Here is a 17834-nt window from a genome sequence, read left to right as displayed (position 1 = left end):
CGCCTCTTCCTCCTCCCCCACCTCTTCCCCCTCCCCCGCCTCTTCCTTCTCCCCCGCGTCTTCCTCCTCCCCCGCCTCTTCCTCCTCCCCCGCCTCTTCCTCCTCCCCCACCTCTTCCTCCTCCCCCGCGTCTTCCTCCTCCCCCGCCTCTTCCTCCTCCCCCGCCTCTTCCCCCTCCCCCGCGTCTTCCCCCTCCCCCGCCTCTTCCTCCTCCCCCGCCTCTTCCCCCTCCCCCGCCTCTTCCTCCTCCCCCACCTCTTCCCCCTCCCCCGCCTCTTCCTTCTCCCCCGCGTCTTCCTCCTCCCCCGCCTCTTCCTCCTCCCCCCCTCCCCCCTCCCCCCCCTCCCCCCCCCCCCTCCCCCCCCCCCCCTCCCCCCCCCCCTCCCCCCCCCCCCCCTCCCCCCCCCCCTTCCCCCCCCCCCCCCCCCCCCCCCCTCCCCCCCCCCCCCCCCCCCCCCTCCCCCCCCCCCCCCCCCCCCCCCCCCCCTCCCCCCCCCCCCCCCCCCCCTCCCCCCTCCCCCCCCCCCCCTCCCCCCCCCCCCCCCCCCCCCCTCCCCCCCCCCCCCCCCCCCCCCCCCCCCCCCCCCCCCCCCCCCCCCCTCCCCCCCCCCCCCCCCCCCCCCCCCCTCCCCCCCCCCCCCCCCCCCCCCCCCTCCCCCCCCCCCCCCCCCCCTCCCCCCCCTCCCCCCCCCCTCCCCCCCCCCCCCCCCCCTCCCCCCCCCCCCCCCCCCCCCCCTCCCCCCCCCCCCCCCCCCCCCTCCCCCGCCTCTTCCTCCTCCCCTCCTCTTCCTCCTCCCCCGCCTCTTCCCCCTCCCCCGCCTCTTCCTCCTCCCCCGCCTCTTCCTCCTCCCCCGCCTCTTCCTCCTCCCCCACCTCTTCCTCCTCCCCCGCCTCTTCCTCCTCCCCCACCTCTTCCTCCTCCCCCGCCTCTTCCTCCTCCCCCGCCTCTTCTTCCTCCCCACCCGCCTCTTCCTCCTCCCCCGCGTCTTCCTCCTCCCCCACCTCTTCCTCCTCCCCCACCTCTTCCTTCCACAGCAGCTGTGATCTATGGATAGGGGAAGCTCTGCAGCAGCTGTGTTCTATGGATAGGGGAAGCTCTGCTGCTGTGATATATGGATAGGGGAAGCTCTGCTGCTGTGATCTATGGATAGGGGAAGCTCTGCTGCTGTGATCTATGGATAGGGGAAGCTCTGCTGCTGTGATCTATGGATAGGGGAAGCTCTGCTGCTGTGATCTATGGATAGGGGAAGCTCTGCTGCTGTGATCTATGGATAGGGGAAGCTCTGCTGCTGTGATCTATGGATAGAAAGCTCATGTTTCTGTGATTGACAGGAAAGGGGCGGGCCTGTAGTAGCCTTATTCACGCCCACAGACGTGTGACTGACATGAAAGGGGCGGGCCTGTAGTAGCCGTAGCCACGCCCACAGACGTGTGACTGACAGGAAAGGGGCGGGCTTGTAGTAGCCATAGCCACGCCCACAGACGTGTGACTGACAGGAGGTTCTGCAGCAGCTGAGGCGGGAAGGGGCGGAGAGCGGATCCGGAATAGGGACGCAGTGGGCGTAACTAAGGAAGGGCGGGGCCCAGGGACGTCACGTCCACTAAGGGGGGGCGGTGGTGTAGAAGGGCGTGCCCTAGAGACCTCAGACCACTCCTCCCCAATCAGGGAACGGAAGAGGGGCGGGGTTAGGAGTTTTGCAGCGTTGTGGAGGGAGGAGTCGGAACCTGGATGACGTCACGACCCTGGCCGGTGGGAGGAGTAGCGGAGCGGAGAGAGGAAGGCGGGGTTTGAGACGTCACGGCCGGGATAGTGGGCGGGGCGCACAGTGGGGGTTGCTGCATTGCAGCCTTCATCTGAAATCTCATCTCTAACAATGGCGACTTCCAACCCCGGAGAGAGCGGAGGAGGAGCGGGGCCCGGGGCGCAGGGGCCACACGGCGCTGTCAGCGGCATGCAGGGTGAGACCCCCCTCCCCCCTTCTCTGTATATATATTATATGCACAGACCCCCCCCCTGTATACATATTATATACACAGACCCCCCCTCCCCCCATATATATATTATATGCACAGACCCCCCCTCCCCCCTGTATACATATTATATACACAGACCCCCCCTCCCCCCTGTATACATATTATATACACAGACCCCCCCTCCCCCCATATATATATTATATGCACAGACCCCCCCCTGTATACATATTATATACAGAGACCCCCCCTGTATACATATTATATACACAGACCCCCCCCCCCCCTGTATACATATTATATACACAGACCCCCCCCTTCTCTGTATATATATATTATATGCACAGACCCCCCCTCCCCCCATATATATATTATATGCACAGACCCCCCCCTGTATACATATTATATACACAGACCCCCCCTCCCCCCTGTATACATATTATATACACAGACCCCCCCTCCCCCCATATATTATATACACAGACCCCCCCTCCCCCCATATATTATATACACAGACCCCCCCTCCCCCCATATATATATTATATGCACAGACCCCCCCCTGTATACATATTATATACACAGACCCCCCCTCCCCCCATATATTATATACACAGACCCCCCCTCCCCCCATATATATATTATATGCACAGACCCCCCCTCCCCCCATATATATATTATATACACAGACCCCCCCCCCTGTATACATATTATATACAGAGACCCCCCCTCCCCCCATATATTATATACACAGACCCCCCCTCCCCCCATATATTATATACACAGACCCCCCCTCCCCCCATATATTATATACACAGACCCCCCCTCCCCCCATATATATATTATATGCACAGACCCCCCCCTGTATACATATTATATACACAGAACCCCCTCCCCCCATATATTATATACACAGACCCCCCCTCCCCCCTGTATACATATTATATACACAGACCCCCCCTCCCCCCATATATTATATACACAGACCCCCCCTCCCCCCATATATATATTATATACACAGACCCCCCCTCCCCCCATATATATATTATATACACAGACCCCCCTCCCCCCTTCTCTGTATATATATTATATGCACAGACCCCCCCCTCCCCCTGTATACATATTATATACACAGACCCCCCCTCCCCCCTTCTCTGTATATATATCATATGCACAGACCCCCCCTCCCCCCATATATTATATACACAGACCCCCCCTCCCCCCATATATTATATACACAGCCCCCCCCCTCCCCCCTTCTCTGTATATATATCATATGCACAGACCCCCCCTCCCCCCATATATTATATACACAGACCCCCCCTCCCCCCATATATATATTATATACACAGACCCCCCTCCCCCCATATATATATTATATACACAGACCCCCCTCCCCCCATATATATATTATATACACAGACCCCCCTCCCCCCTTCTCTGTATATATATTATATGCACAGACCCCCCCTGTATACATATTATATACACAGACCCCCCCTCCCCCCATATATATATTATATGCACAGACCCCCCCCTGTATACATATTATATACACAGACCCCCCCTCCCCCCATATATTATATACACAGACCCCCCCTCCCCCCTGTATACATATTATATACACAGACCCCCCCTCCCCCCATATATTATATACACAGACCCCCCCTCCCCCCATATATATATTATATACACAGACCCCCCCTCCCCCCATATATTATATACACAGACCCCCCCTCCCCCCATATATATATTATATGCACAGACCCCCCCCTGTATACATATTATATACAGAGACCCCCCCTCCCCATATATATATTATATACACAGACCCCCCTCCCCCCATATATATATTATATACACAGACCCCCCCTCCCCCCATATATATATTATATACACAGACCCCCCCTCCCCCCATATATTATATACAGAGACCCCCCTCCCCCCATTTATTATATACACAGACCCCCCCTCCCCCCATTTATTATATACAGAGACCCCCCCTCCCCCCATTTATTATATACACAGACCCCCCCTCCCCCCCCTGTATACATATTATATACAGAGACCCCCCCTCCCCCCATATATTATATACACAGACCCCCCCTCCCCCCATATATTATATACACAGACCCCCCCCATTTACACAGACCCCCCCTCCCCCCCCCTGTATACATATTATATACACAGACCCCCCCTCCCCCCATATATATATTATATACACAGACCCCCCCTCCCCCCCCTGTATACATATATACACAGACCCCCCCCCCTGTATACATATTATATACACAGACCCCCCCTCCCCCCCCTGTATACATATTATATACACAGACCCCCCCTCCCCCCATATATTATATACAGAGACCCCCCCCCTCCCCCCCATATATTATATACACAGACCCCCCCCTCCCCCCATATATATATATTATATACACAGACCCCCCCTCCCCCCCCTGTATACATATTATATACACAGACCCCCCCTCCCCCCATATATTATATACAGAGACCCCCCCTCCCCCCCATATCTTATATACACAGACCCCCCCCTCCCCCCATATATTATATACACAGACCCCCCCCTCCCCCCATATATATATATTATATACACAGACCCCCCCTCCCCCCATATATATATTATATACACAGACCCCCCCTCCCCCCATATATATATTGTATACACAGACCCCCCCTCCCCCCATATATATATTATATACACAGACCCCCCCCCCCCTCTGTATATATATTATATACACAGACCCCCCTCCCCCCCCTGTATACATATTATATACACAGACCCCCCCCCCTCCCCCCATATATATATTATATACACAGACCCCCCCTCCCCCTGTATATATATTATATACACAGACCCCCCCCTCCCCCCATATATAATATACACATCTATATATATCTCTGTACATGTATTCACCTCCTCTGTATATAATATCCTCCATGTACCCCCCTCTGTAGGTATGGAGGACGCACTGACCCCCCCCCCCTTCTGTCCCCTCTTTACCCCCCCTCCCCCATCTGTGCTGCGATCACCATTGTTACACTACACAGTCTGGGAGATCTGTGTACAGCTCCTGGCTCCGGTTGGTACATTTATTGTGCCCCCCCCCCCCCCGTGTAGAGAGAGCCCCAAAATAGCTCCGACCCACGGCACCCCGACATTCGTCACTGTGTTATCCCAGACCGTCGCCTCTGTACTCCCCTCCCCCACCGTATCTCCCTATACCATACTCCCTCCCCAGAAGTGCAATCTGATTGGCTGCAATGGATTACAGAACTGTCAATTGGAAGGGTCCCCCCCCCCGTCACTTCTGTCCCCTCTGTGTCCCCCCCTTGTCACTTGTGTCCCCCCCTTGTCACTTCTGTCACCTCTGTGTGCCCCCCCCCCCGTCACTTCTGTCCCCTCTGTGTGTCCCCCCCCCCGTCACTTCTGTCCCCTCTGTGTGTCCCCCCCTTGTCACTTCTGTCCCCTCTGTGTCCCCCCCTTGTCACTTCTGTCCCCTCTGTGTGTCCCCCCCTTGTCACTTCTGTCCCCTCTGTGTGTCCCCCCCTTGTCACTTCTGTCCCCTCTGTGTGTCCCCCCCTTGTCACTTCTGTCCCCTCTGTGTGTCCCCCCCTTGTCACTTCTGTCCCATCTGTGTGTCCCCCCCCGTCACTTCTGTCCCATCTGTGTCCCCCCCCTTGTCACTTCTGTCCCCTCTGTGTCCCCCCCTTGTCACTTCTGTCCCCTCTGTGTCCCCCCCTTGTCACTTCTGTCCCCTCTGTGTCCCCCCCTTGTCACTTCTGTGTCCCCCCTTGTCACTTCTGTCCCCTCTGTGTCCCCCCCTTGTCACTTCTGTCCCCTCTGTGTCCCCCCCTTGTCACTTCTGTCCCCTCTGTGTCCCCCCCTTGTCACTTCTGTCCCCTCTGTGTGTCGTCCCCCCTTGTCACTTCTGTCTCCTCTGTGTGTCGTCCCCCCTTGTCACTTCTGTCTCCTCTGTGTGTCGTACCCCCCCCCCGTCACTTCTGTCTCCTCTGTGTGTCGTCCCCCCCCGTCACTTCTGTCTCCTCTGTGTGTCGTCCCCCCCCCGTCACTTCTGTCTCCTCTGTGTGTCGTCCCCCCTTGTCACTTCTGTCTCCTCTGTGTGTCGTCCCCCCTTGTCACTTCTGTCCCCTCTGTGTATCCCCCCCTTGTCACTTCTGTCCCCCCCTTGTCACTTCTGTCCCCTCTGTGTGTCCCCCCCCGTCACTTCTGTCCCCTCTGTGTGTCCCCGTCACTTCTGTCCCCTCTGTGTCGTCCCCCCCTTGTCACTTCTGTCCCCTCTGTGTCCCCCCCCCTTGTCACTTCTGTCCCCTGTGTGTGTCGTCCCCCCCTTGTCACTTCTGTCTCCTCTGTGTGTCCCCCCCTTGTCACTTCTGTCTCCTCTGTGTGTCCCCCCCTTGTCACTTCTGTCCCCTCTGTGTGTCCCCGTCACTTCTGTCCCCTCTGTGTCGTCCCCCCCTTGTCACTTCTGTCCCCCCCCCCTTGTCACTTCTGTCCCCTCTGTGTGTCGTCCCCCCCTTGTCACTTCTGTCCCCTCTGTGTGTCCCCCCCCCTTGTCACTTCTGTCTCCTCTGTGTGTCGTCCCCCCCTTGTCACTTCTGTCCCCTCTGTGTTTCCCCCCTTGTCACTTCTGTCCCCTCTGTGTGTCGTCCCCCCTTGTCACTTCTGTCTCCTCTGTGTGTCCCCCCCTGTCACTTCTGTCCCCTCTGTGTATCCCCCCCTTGTCACTTCTGTCCCCTCTGTGTGTTGTCCCCCCGTCACTTCTGTCCCCTCTGTGTGTCGTCCCCCCTTGTCACTTCTGTCCCCTCTGTGTGTTGTCCCCCCCCCCTTGTCACTTCTGTCCCCTTTGTGTGTTGTCCCCCCCCCCCTCCGTCACTTTTGTCCCCTCTGTGTGTCGTCCCCCTTGTCACTTCTGTCCCCCCATCACTTCTGTCCCCTCTGTGTGTCCCCCCCCTTGTCACTTCTGTCCCCTCTGTGTATCCCCCCTTGTCACTTCTGTCCCCTCTGTGTATCCCCCCCTTGTCACTTCTGTCCCCTCTGTGTATCCCCCCCTTGTCACTTCTGTCCCCTCTGTGTATCCCCCCTTGTCACTTCTGTCCCCTCTGTGTGTCGTCCCCCCCCTTGTCACTTCTGTCCCCTCTGTGTGTCGTCCCCCCCGTCACTTCTGTCCCCTCTGTGTATCCCCCCCCCCTTGTCACTTCTGTCCCCTCTGTGTGTCGTCCCCCCGTCACTTCTGTCCCCTCTGTGTCCCCCCGTCACTTCTGTCCCCTCTGTGTCCCCCCGTCACTTCTGTCCCCTCTGTGTCCCCCCCCTTGTCACTTCTGTCCCCTCTGTGTATCCCCCCCTTGTCACTTCTGTCCCCTCTGTGTATCCCCCCCTTGTCACTTCTGTCCCCTCTGTGTATCCCCCCCTTGTCACTTCTGTCCCCTCTGTGTGTCGTCCCCCCCCTTGTCACTTCTGTCCCCTCTGTGTGTCGTCGTACCCCGTCACTTCTGTCCCCTCTGTGTGTTCCCCCCCCCCCCTTGTCACTTCTGTCCCCTTTGTGTGTTCCCCCCCCCCCCTCCGTCACTTTTGTCCCCTCTGTGTGTCGTCCCCCTTGTCACTTCTGTCCCCCCGTCACTTCTGTCCCCTCTGTGTGTCGTCGTACCCCCCGTCACTTCTGTCCCCTCTGTGTGTCGTCCCCCCCCCTTGTCACTTCTGTCCCCCCGTCACTTCTGTCCCCTCTGTGTGTCGTCGTACCCCCCCGTCACTTCTGTCCCCTCTGTGTGTCGTCCCCCCCTTGTCACTTCTGTCCCCTCTGTGTGTCGTCCCCCCTTGTCACTTCTGTCCCCTCTGTGTGTCGTCCCCCCCTTGTCACTTCTGTCCCCTCTGTGTGTCGTCCCCCCGTCACTTCTGTCCCCTCTGTGTCCCCCCCCTTGTCACTTCTGTCCCCTCTGTGTATCCCCCCCTTGTCACTTCTGTCCCCTCTGTGTATCCCCCCCTTGTCACTTCTGTCCCCTCTGTGTATCCCCCCCTTGTCACTTCTGTCCCCTCTGTGTATCCCCCCTTGTCACTTCTGTCCCCTCTGTGTGTCGTCCCCCCCTTGTCACTTCTGTCCCCTCTGTGTGTCGTCCCCCCCTTGTCACTTCTGTCCCCTCTGTGTGTCGTCCCCCCCTTGTCACTTCTGTCCCCTCTGTGTGTCGTCCCCCCCTTGTCACTTCTGTCCCCTCTGTGTGTCGTCCCCCCCTTGTCACTTCTGTCCCCTCTGTGTGTCGTCCCCCCCTTGTCACTTCTGTCCCCTCTGTGTGTCGTCCCCCCCCCTTGTCACTTCTGTCCCCTCTGTGTGTTGTCCCCCCCTTGTCACTTCTGTCCCCTCTGTGTGTCGTCCCCCCCCCTTGTCACTTCTGTCCCCTCTGTGTGTTGTCCCCCCCTTGTCACTTCTGTCCCCTCTGTGTATCCCCCCCTTGTCACTTCTGTCCCCTCTGTGTGTCGTCCCCCCCCTGTCACTTCTGTCCCCTCTGTGTGTCGTCCCCCCCCTTGTCACTTCTGTCCCCTCTGTGTATCCCCCCCTTGTCACTTCTGTCCCCTCTGTGTGTCGTCCCCCCCCTGTCACTTCTGTCCCCTCTGTATCCCATGGTGTGTTTCTTCTGTTCTGGATGTCCTGGTGATGATTGAGGTCAGGTGTACAGGGGAGGGGGTGATATCCGGTGTCCCCTGACCCCCCCCCCCCGGCACCCCCATGTTTTCCCTCTATTTCCCCCATAACCTGCCTCACCCCTTCTAATCAGCAGTCCTGTAATCCATTGCAGCCAATCAGATTTCACTTTCCATCATTCCCTAGCAGGCAACACTGTGAAAGGTGCCCTGTGATTGGTTCCTATTATATATGTCATTGTTACAGAATTAGTGATGATTCGTTTCCTATCATTCTGGTGCATGCGGTCCTCGGGGGATGGGAGTGCGGTCTCCATCATGCAGCAGTCACAGCCGCAGCTCCCCCTCCCCCAGATGAATGCAGACAGGCTTCCCCCCCCCATATCAGCTGCCAGATTACCTGACCCCCCCCCATCAGCTGCCAGGTTACCTGACCCCTGTATGGATTGTGTATGGGGGGGGGCTTTGATCTAAAACATTCCATTGTAGCTCTGGCTGTACTTTAGGGTCGTTGTCCTGCTGGAAGGTGAACCCCTCCCCCCCCGGTCTGAAGTCTTTTGCAGGTTTTCTTCTAAGATTGTCCTGTATTTGTCTCCATCCATCTTCCCATCAACTCTGACCAGCTTCCCTGTCCCTGCTGAAGAAAAGCATCCCCACCACATGATGCTGCCACCACCATGTTTCACAGTGGGGATGGTGTGTTCAGGGGGGTGTGCAGTGTTAGTTTTCCCCCACACATAAAGTTTTACTTTTGGTATCATGTGACCAGAGCACCTTCCCCCACATGTTTGCTGTGTCCCCCTCCCCCACATGTTTGCTGTGTCCCCCTCCCCCACATGTTTGCTGTGTCCCCCCCTCCCCCACATGTTTGCTGTGTCCCCCCCTCCCCCACATGTTTGCTGTGTCCCCCCCTCCCCCACATGTTTGCTGTGTCCCCCTCCCCCACATGTTTGCTGTGTCCCCCCTCCCCCCACATGTTTGCTGTGTCCCCCCTCCCCCCACATGTTTGCTGTGTCCCCCCTCCCCCCACATGTTTGCTGTGTCCCCCCTCCCCCCACATGTTTGCTGTGTCCCCCCTCCCCCCACATGTTTGCTGTGTCCCCCCTCCCCCCACATGTTTGCTGTGTCCCCCCTCCCCCCACATGTTTGCTGTGTCCTCCCTCCCCCCACATGTTTGCTGTGTCCCCCTCCCCCACATGTTTGCTGTGTCCCCCTCCCCCACATGTCTTTCTTCCTGTCACTCTTCCATAAAGGGCAGATTTGTGGAGAGACCACTAATAGTTGTCCTGTGGACAGATTCTCCCCCCTGAGCTGTGCAGCTCCTGTGCAGCTCCTCCAGAGTTACCATGGGCCTCTTGGCTGCTTCTCTGATGAATGCTCTCCTTGCCCGGCCCGGTCAGTTTAGGTGGACGGCCGTGTCTTGGTAGGTTTGCAGTTGTGCCGTACTCTTTCCATTTTCCGATGATGGATTGAACAGAAGCTCTGTGAGATCTTCTTATAACATAACTCTGCTTTATACTTCTCCACAACTTTATCCCTGACCTGTCTGGTGTGTTCCTTGGCCTTCATGATGCTGTTTGTTCACTAAGGTTCTCTAACAAACCTCTGAGGGCTTCACAGAACAGCTGTATTTATACTGAGATTACATGACACACAGGTGGACTCTATTTACTAATTAGGTGACTTCTGACGGCGATTGGTTCCACTAGATTTTAGTTATCAGAGTAAAGGGGGCGCCATACAAATGCCCCTCCCCACTTTACATTATACCACAGTGCCCACCCCTTGTCCCAGCCCTGGAGACACCCCCAAAAAGACTTGTAGAGAAAGGGGGTTCTACAAAGTATTGACTCCGGGGGGCGCCATACAAATGCCCCTCCCCCCACACTTTTCACAGATTTATTTGTATCATTTTCCTTCCACTTCACAATCATGTGACACTTTGTGTCTCTCACATAAAATCCCAATGAAATACATTTATGTTTCTGGCTGTAACATGTGAGGAATGTCAAGGGGTATGAATACTTTTTCCAGGCCCTGGCCTTTGGAATTCCTTCAGTAAATGGCGCCGGCAGCAGCCAATCAGAATTCACTTTACTGCATTTTGACTGGAAGGTTCTGCAGCATTTATTTTTCCTGGATCAGTTCTTCTCTACAGTCACCAGATTTCTGGTACAACGGATCACGTGATTGGCCGTTATGGTGGTCACATGATCGGCAGGTGACAGGCCAGGCTGCCAATCCTCACTAGAGAACGGGAGGCGGAGTCAGTAAAACCACCACAGTTCCTCCCTACCATGAGCGGGGGGGGGGCTTGTTCCTCCCTACCGGGGGGGGGCTTGTTCCTCCCTACCGGGGGGGGGGGCTTGTTCCTCCCTACCGGGGGGGGGGGGCTTGTTCCTCCCTACCGGGGGGGGGGGGCTTGTTCCTCCCTACCGGGGGGGGGGGCTTGTTCCTCCCTACCGGGGGGGGGGGGCTTGTTCCTCCCTACCGGGGGGGGGGGGGCTTGTTCCTCCCTACCGGGGGGGGGGGGGGGGCTTGTTCCTCCCTACCGGGGGGGGGGGGGGGGGCTTGTTCCTCCCTACCGGGGGGGGGGGGGGGGGCTTGTTCCTCCCTACCGGGGGGGGGGCTTGTTCCTCCCTACCGGGGGGGGGGGGGGCTTGTTCCTCCCTACCGGGGGGGGGGGCTTGTTCCTCCCTACCATGAGCGGGGGGGGGGGCTTGTTCCTCCCTACCATGAGCGGGGGGGGGGGCTTGTTCCTCCCTACCATGAGCGGGGGGGGGCTTGTTCCTCCCTACCATGAGCGGGGGGGGGGGCTTGTTCCTCCCTACCATGAGCGGGGGGGGGGCTTGTTCCTCCCTACCATGAGCGGGGGGGGGGCTTGTTCCTCCCTACCATGAGCGGGGGGGGGCTTGTTCCTCCCTACCATGAGCGGGGGGGGGGCTTGTTCCTCCCTACCATGAGCGGGGGGGGGGCTTGTTCCTCCCTACCGGGGGGTGGGCTTGTTCCTCCCTACCGGGGGGGGGGGCTTGTTCCTCCCTACCGGGGGGGGGGGCTTGTTCCTCCCTACCGGGGGGGGGGCTTGTTCCTCCCTACCATGAGCGGGGGGGGGGGCTTGTTCCTCCCTACCATGCGGGGGGGCTCGTGCCTCCATACGCGTCTTGAAGCCGTCATCGCCAACAAAGGATTTTGTACCAAATATTAAATACCGTATTTATTGCGGTATATACGCGCTCCCGCGTATACCGCGCACCCCTAAAGTGGCCCCCAATCCTGTGGAAAAAGTTTTTTTTTGTACTTACAGTTTTGGTCTTGCGCGGTGTCCTTCTGCGGCTTCGGGTGTCCTTCTGCGGCGGGTCCGGTGTCCTTCTGCGGCGGGTCCGGTGTCCTCTTCGGCGGGTCCGGCGTCCTTCCCGCCACGAGTTTGAATACTGCGCCGGCATATACTGAGCGCAGTACACTCGTGAATCTTCGGGCAGGCTTGGCAACTGTCGCGCTGACGTCCTGTACATACAGGACGTCAGTGCGAGAGGCGCCGAGACTGCCCGAAGATTCACGAGTGTACTGCGCTCGGTATATGCCGGCGCAGTATTCAAACTTGTGGCGGGTATCGGCGTATATCGCGCACCCACGATTTTGCCCTGATTTTCAGGGCAAAATAGTGCGCGGTATACGCCGATAAATACGGTACATTTCAGTTGGGGGTTCAATACTTTTTCCTGTGTTTTTTCCATTTTATTGATGATTTGTTTCGGTGGAGAACATTTCATGTCACCAATAGATTCACCTAGAAACAAGGTGACGGGTTCAATACGTATTTGTCCTGCGGTGTCACCAACTCTACAAGAAGACGCGACGTAGAAGACGCGACCCACCCAATGCCTGGATGGAGGAATCTTCCCCAGCAGAGATCTAGGAATGGGGGAGGTGTGAGAATCCGATAGGTTTGGCTCTGGAAGAGAGGGGATCGCCCTCGAAACTTGTAAGCTCTCTGGATCCAGGTGATGACTTTTCCCGAGTTCAGTATTTGGCTCCCGGGGGGGGGGGGGGGGGGTGACAGCGTGTTATCCAAGGAACGGATATCTAGGACGTGGCGAAGGAACCACATTCCTTGCAGGAGGAGTTTTGTTGAACATTTGTCACATTTTCTGGGTATTTGTTTGTTTTTCAGAATTTTGTGTCTTTTATTCATGTATTTTATTTTTTTTGTGGGGGGTCTTTACTGCAAAAGTTTAATAACTTGAAATGTCCAGTATTTGTTTTTCTTTCCTTGACAATTGTGTTTTGTGTGTATTTATTGTGTGTCTTGTGTATTTATTTTGTTTTGTGTATTTATTGTGTGTTTTGTGTGTTTTGTGTATTTATTGTGTGTTTTGCTGTAATATGAACCAGAATTTGTGTTTTTTCTACTTCAGGCCTTCAGATAAACTTCTGTGACAATGGCCAAAGTAAGATGTGATTTCCTTCTCGCTCCTTTCACCTCCATCTTGGGAATGTTTCCTCTATCACTCCCCGCTCTCTAAAGTGGACCTGTCACCCTGAAATCTCTTATAACCTGATCTGTCTGAAAATGCACCCCGAGTCTCTTGTCTGTACCGTGTTGGATTCCATCGCTTGAACCCCGAGAATATTGGCCTTGTCTATCGTGTGAAGTGAAACGTTATACTCGGAGTAACGCCCCCCCGCCCCCCCCATAAATGGGTGAAGTGTCGGCCGGTAGAATTCTGACGGTTCCACTGATGTCTTTGCATTACCGCCTATCTTTCCAAAACCCGCGTGATTTTATTAGCGCCTGAAGAAGACCTTAAACCTCGTACACGTGATGAGCGTATCGGACGAATGATCGGCTTCTTCTTATTTATCGTCTCGAAAACCAAAAGGTTCCTAAAGTTAACCACTTGGCGCCGATGCCACACAAATACCGGACTGGGCTTTTTTTTCGTGAGGTCACATGACTCGGGCCCTAACCATGACCCCCGGGCCCCGTACTAATGATCGGAACTTGAGATCACAGGTCACCTGGTTGTGGCCTCTGATTGGCTATCAGAGTGATCTGTCACACTGAAGCCCGCCCCCGTGTTTTCTGTGTATCTTTCTGTTTTTTCAGAAAAAGGGAATAAAATAAAAATGGAAATGCCTAAATCAAGGTTTGATCCAGGCGAGTGTTTCGGTCGGGGTCAGTATTTTTGGCCAGGCTTTTTTTTATTTATTTTTTTTGGGTTATTCTTTGAAAGTTTATGGTAGTAACCAGAAATATATAACGCTAAAACTTTAAATGGTGGGGGGGTCTATTTTTGAACCAGTTTTCTTTCGATAATCGGATATCCATTACCATTTACCACCAAAAAAAGCCCAATTTGTTTTACCCCCCCCATGCTTTTCCTTCACATCGTGATCGGCTCTCTCTCGTACTAATGGATCCGATTTTCTGACGGTTGCTCCGAACGCGGTATTTTCTGTCCCACTTTCTCGGGGTACCGGCAGCACGTTGTGCTGGTGACCAAGTCTCATTGGCTACTGACGTTACCGACGCCGTCGGCTTTGACTTTCCCCCGTTCTGTCGGTTCCTCGTGGAGAAGGCTTTGGTCATAGAAGGCGGTCCGCATTTTACCGATGAGGTGACACGGTGTTGCATTTTTATCAGTTTTGACAAATCTGAAAGTTTCGGGTGTTTCTCGCAGGGGGTGTCCACTTTTATCAGCCCCTCTACCAATGTGTGGTTGGCCTTACAGTCACTTCAGACCTCTTGTTGAGTGAAATCTAAAAGGTTCTACAAAATACAACAACCCTGCAGGCTGACCTGTCTGGCCATCCATCCATCCATCCATCATATATAACTGAGCTGCTTGTGGTCGCCGTCATTTGACTTGTGTAGTTCTGGAAACGTGAAATCCAGAATGGAGGGCCACCACCTTTACCTTCTAGGTGGAGTCGTGATAACTTAGTTCATTGGTCAGTTAATGTGACCTTTTGGATATTTCCAAATCTCGGTCATTGCAGATTAAAGTGAAGCTAGACCCTCCTGTCATCGGCCAAGGAAGCCGCCATCTTGGCCTCTGTTTGATCTTCATGGGATCAGTGATGACACCGGCCATTGGATGGGTTAAGCTTGGTTGAGAGCACAAGCAAATGTCACCATTTCATTCCCAGGCGTTTGTTAAATCGATGGGTTTAGTTCCACTTTTAAGATCTCAGTTCTCCACCCCGCGAGTTGAGATGGTAAGGAGACCCAGAGCTGTAAGTATTTTCCCAAATAAGTGTGTGCCACTAAAGGGGCATATCAAGTCCTAAACCCATCAATTTAGGGTTCAAAAAACTTGCCTTCCCAGAATGTGTGCGCTCAACCAAACTATCAAACATCCAATGGCTGGTGTCCTAACTCGGTGTTTCTATACTCCAGTCCTCAAGGTGCCCCACAACAGGTCATGTTTTCAGGATTTCCCTTTAGATGAAAATGGATGTGGTAATTACTAAGGCAGTGAAACGGAGCAACTCACCTGTGCAAAAAATAATGGAGAGCCTGAAAACGTGACCTGTTGGGCGCCTTGAGAAATGCTGTCCTAACCGATCACGTGGGGGGCATCATGGCAGCTGAAGATTAAACTGAGGCCAACATGGCGGCTTCCTTGGCTGAAGACGACATTGGGGGGGGTTTACTTCCACGTTGAGAAATATTGAGATGTTGGTCATTCTAGAAACAATGAGAAGACCTTGGTGCTCAGTTCTATGTACATGGAGGATCTGTAGAATTGGCAGCATAGTGGGGAACATGAAGGTTCCTCCAGATCGGGTTCATTATTTCTTTGGTGACGGGAGAAGCCATTTCTTTCCAATGCTTTAATCTTCTTCTTTCTCCTGCACTGTAATAAATTGACTCCTTTTTCATGAAAATGTTAGGAAAGTTCTCTGGGTAGCTTTGAATGAGAAGGTTGACAGGTCCACTTTAAAAGAGGCTCCCCATAAAAATGTGTATTGGATTTGTCTTCAGGTTGGAAAGTGAATTCCTGTACAAGACTCTCCAGGAACTCCCTCTAGATGATAATGATCATCATCTAGAGTCCTCGGGTATTCTGCCTTAAATTTCAAGACCTGGCTGGACAACTGGCCAACTTCAGTCCCCGGGGCCTCCAACATTCTGGTGTAAATTCAAGAGATGAAACTCTGGAAAAATTGGTAAAAGGATCTCTGTAGCGTGAACTTCAATCCCCAGCATGTCCCCCAAAAAAGCTGCAAAGGACAAAATAAACAGTTTCAGGTCACGGAGCCCCTTGTCCAGCCGGTCTTAAAATTCTCTGACCTTGAAATCATCGCCATTGGACTTCATTCATCGTGTTTTATGGTGAGAGACTTTGAGCAATCCTCCTTCTTTCCGATGGCCGCCAATACGTAAACCTTTATAAAATGTCCGTCCCGTCAGTTTTGTTTTGGTGAGCTTACTAGAGAGAACGATCGATCTCATTGAATGGACACCATAAATATTGTGATTGGTAAAGCAAAACATTCCATGTGTGGATTGCGGCTTTTTCTGATTTTTATTTTTGCTTATTCATCATTGCTAAATTTCAATTTATTTCATATGTTTGAAAAGGATGTTTTTTTTTTCCTGGTTCTTGGTGTCTAAAGTCTGGTAGAGATTGCCAGAAGGTTGCCCATAAATTGCCCAAACCATATTTTGCCTTTTGTAGCTCTTATAACGTACATATGAGTGGAATATTTCCCACAGCTGCAAAAAATGTTGACCAAAGAAATTGTAAAGTGCAAATTTTTGTGAAGGTCTCTGTAAATTTCCCCCTCTGGCGTGGAGTGCGGTCGCGCTTTTCTGCGTTCCTTTCCATTGCCATGGAGAAATCTACAAATATGGCAATCGTAAAACATGGCGGTTTCTGAGAATTGTGCAGCAGATGGGTTTTTATTTTTTACATTCTGCAACATTCTTCAAAAAGCAGACAGGAATACAAGCAGGGCGAGGCAGCAAACCAATCGGACGCGTTCCTTACACCTGTGTTTTAGCACTATGCAATGTCTAGAAGAACATCTTCGGTGTAACGGCGGCCCTCCCTCTTCCTTTTTGTTTGCTCCCCCTGTACCCCCTTCTGTGTGCCGCGCCCCCCCTTCTGTGTGCCGCGCCCCTCTTGTTGGTACCCCCCTTCTGTGTGCCGTGCCCCTCTTGTTGGTACCCGCCCTTCTGTGTGCCGTGCCCCTCTTGTTGGTACCCGCCCTTCTGTGTGCCGTGCCCCTCTTGTTGGTACCCGCCCTTCTGTGTGCCGCGCCCCTCTTGTTGGTACCCGCCCTTCTGTGTGCCGCGCCCCTCTTGTTGGTACCCCCCTTCTGTGTGCCGTGCCCCTCTTGTTGGTACCCCCTTCTGTGTGCCGTGCCCCTCTTGTTGGTACGCCCTTCTGTGGGCCGCGCCCCTCTTGTTGGTACCCCCTTCTGTGGGCCGCGCCCCTCTTGTTGGTACCCCCTTCTGTGTGCCGTGCCCCTCTTGTTGGTACCCCCTTCTGTGTGCCGTGCCCCTCTTGTTGGTACCCGCCCTTCTGTGTGCCGTGCCCCTCTTGTTGGTACCCGCCCTTCTGTGTGCCGCGCCCCTCTTGTTGGTACCCGCCCTTCTGTGTGCCGCGCCCCTCTTGTTGGTACCCCCCTTCTGTGTGCCGTGCCCCTCTTGTTGGTCCCCCCTTCTGTGTGCCGTGCCCCTCTTGTTGGTACGCCCTTCTGTGGGCCGCGCCCCTCTTGTTGGTACCCCCTTCTGTGGGCCGCGCCCCTCTTGTTGGTACCCCCTTCTGTGTGCCGCGCCCCTCTTGTTGGTACCCCCTTCTGTGTGCCGCGCCCCTCTTGTTGGTACCCCCTTCTGTGTGCCGCGCCCCTCTTGTTGGTACCCCCTTCTGTGTGCTGCGCCCCTCTTGTTGGTACCCCCCCTTCTGTGTGCTGCGCCCCTCTTGTTGGTACCCCCCCTTCTGTGTGCCGCGCCCCTCTTGTTGGTACCCCCTTCTGTGTGCTGCGCCCCTCTTGTTGGTACCCCCCCTTCTGTGTGCTGCGCCCCTCTTGTTGGTACCCCCCTTCTGTGTGCCGCGCCCCTCTTGTTGGTACCCCCTTCTGTGTGCCGCGCCCCTCTTGTTGGTACCCCCCCTTCTGTGTGCCGTGCCCCTCTTGTTGGTACCCCCTTCTGTGTGCCGCGCCCCTCTTGTTGGTACCCCCT

The 17834-nt window shown here is 54.9% G+C and overlaps 1 protein-coding gene across 4 annotated transcripts in view; it reads left to right on the top strand.

The window, feature by feature from the left end:
* Positions 1-1800: 1800 nt before the first annotated feature.
* Positions 1801-17834, top strand: part of MAP2K4 (mitogen-activated protein kinase kinase 4) — a 63587-nt gene continuing 47553 nt past the window's right edge. For 2 of the 4 annotated variants that reach the window (XM_040331171.1, XM_040331173.1), the window contains exons 1-2: positions 1802-1959; positions 13057-13089. In XM_040331171.1, coding sequence (XP_040187105.1) covers positions 1875-1959; positions 13057-13089 — 118 coding nt within the window. In that variant the 5' untranslated portion in view covers positions 1802-1874. Of the gene's footprint in view, positions 1960-13056; positions 13090-17834 lie in introns of all 4 variants that reach the window. The other 2 variants (XM_040331174.1, XM_040331172.1) reach the window with 2 other exon arrangements.

This window comes from Rana temporaria, chromosome 12 (assembly GCF_905171775.1).
Source record: "Rana temporaria chromosome 12, aRanTem1.1, whole genome shotgun sequence".
NCBI classification, from domain to species: Eukaryota; Metazoa; Chordata; class Amphibia; order Anura; family Ranidae; genus Rana; species Rana temporaria.
The sequence above is the reverse complement of the archived record's forward strand: the minus strand, read 5'-3'. Positions and strand labels throughout refer to the sequence as shown.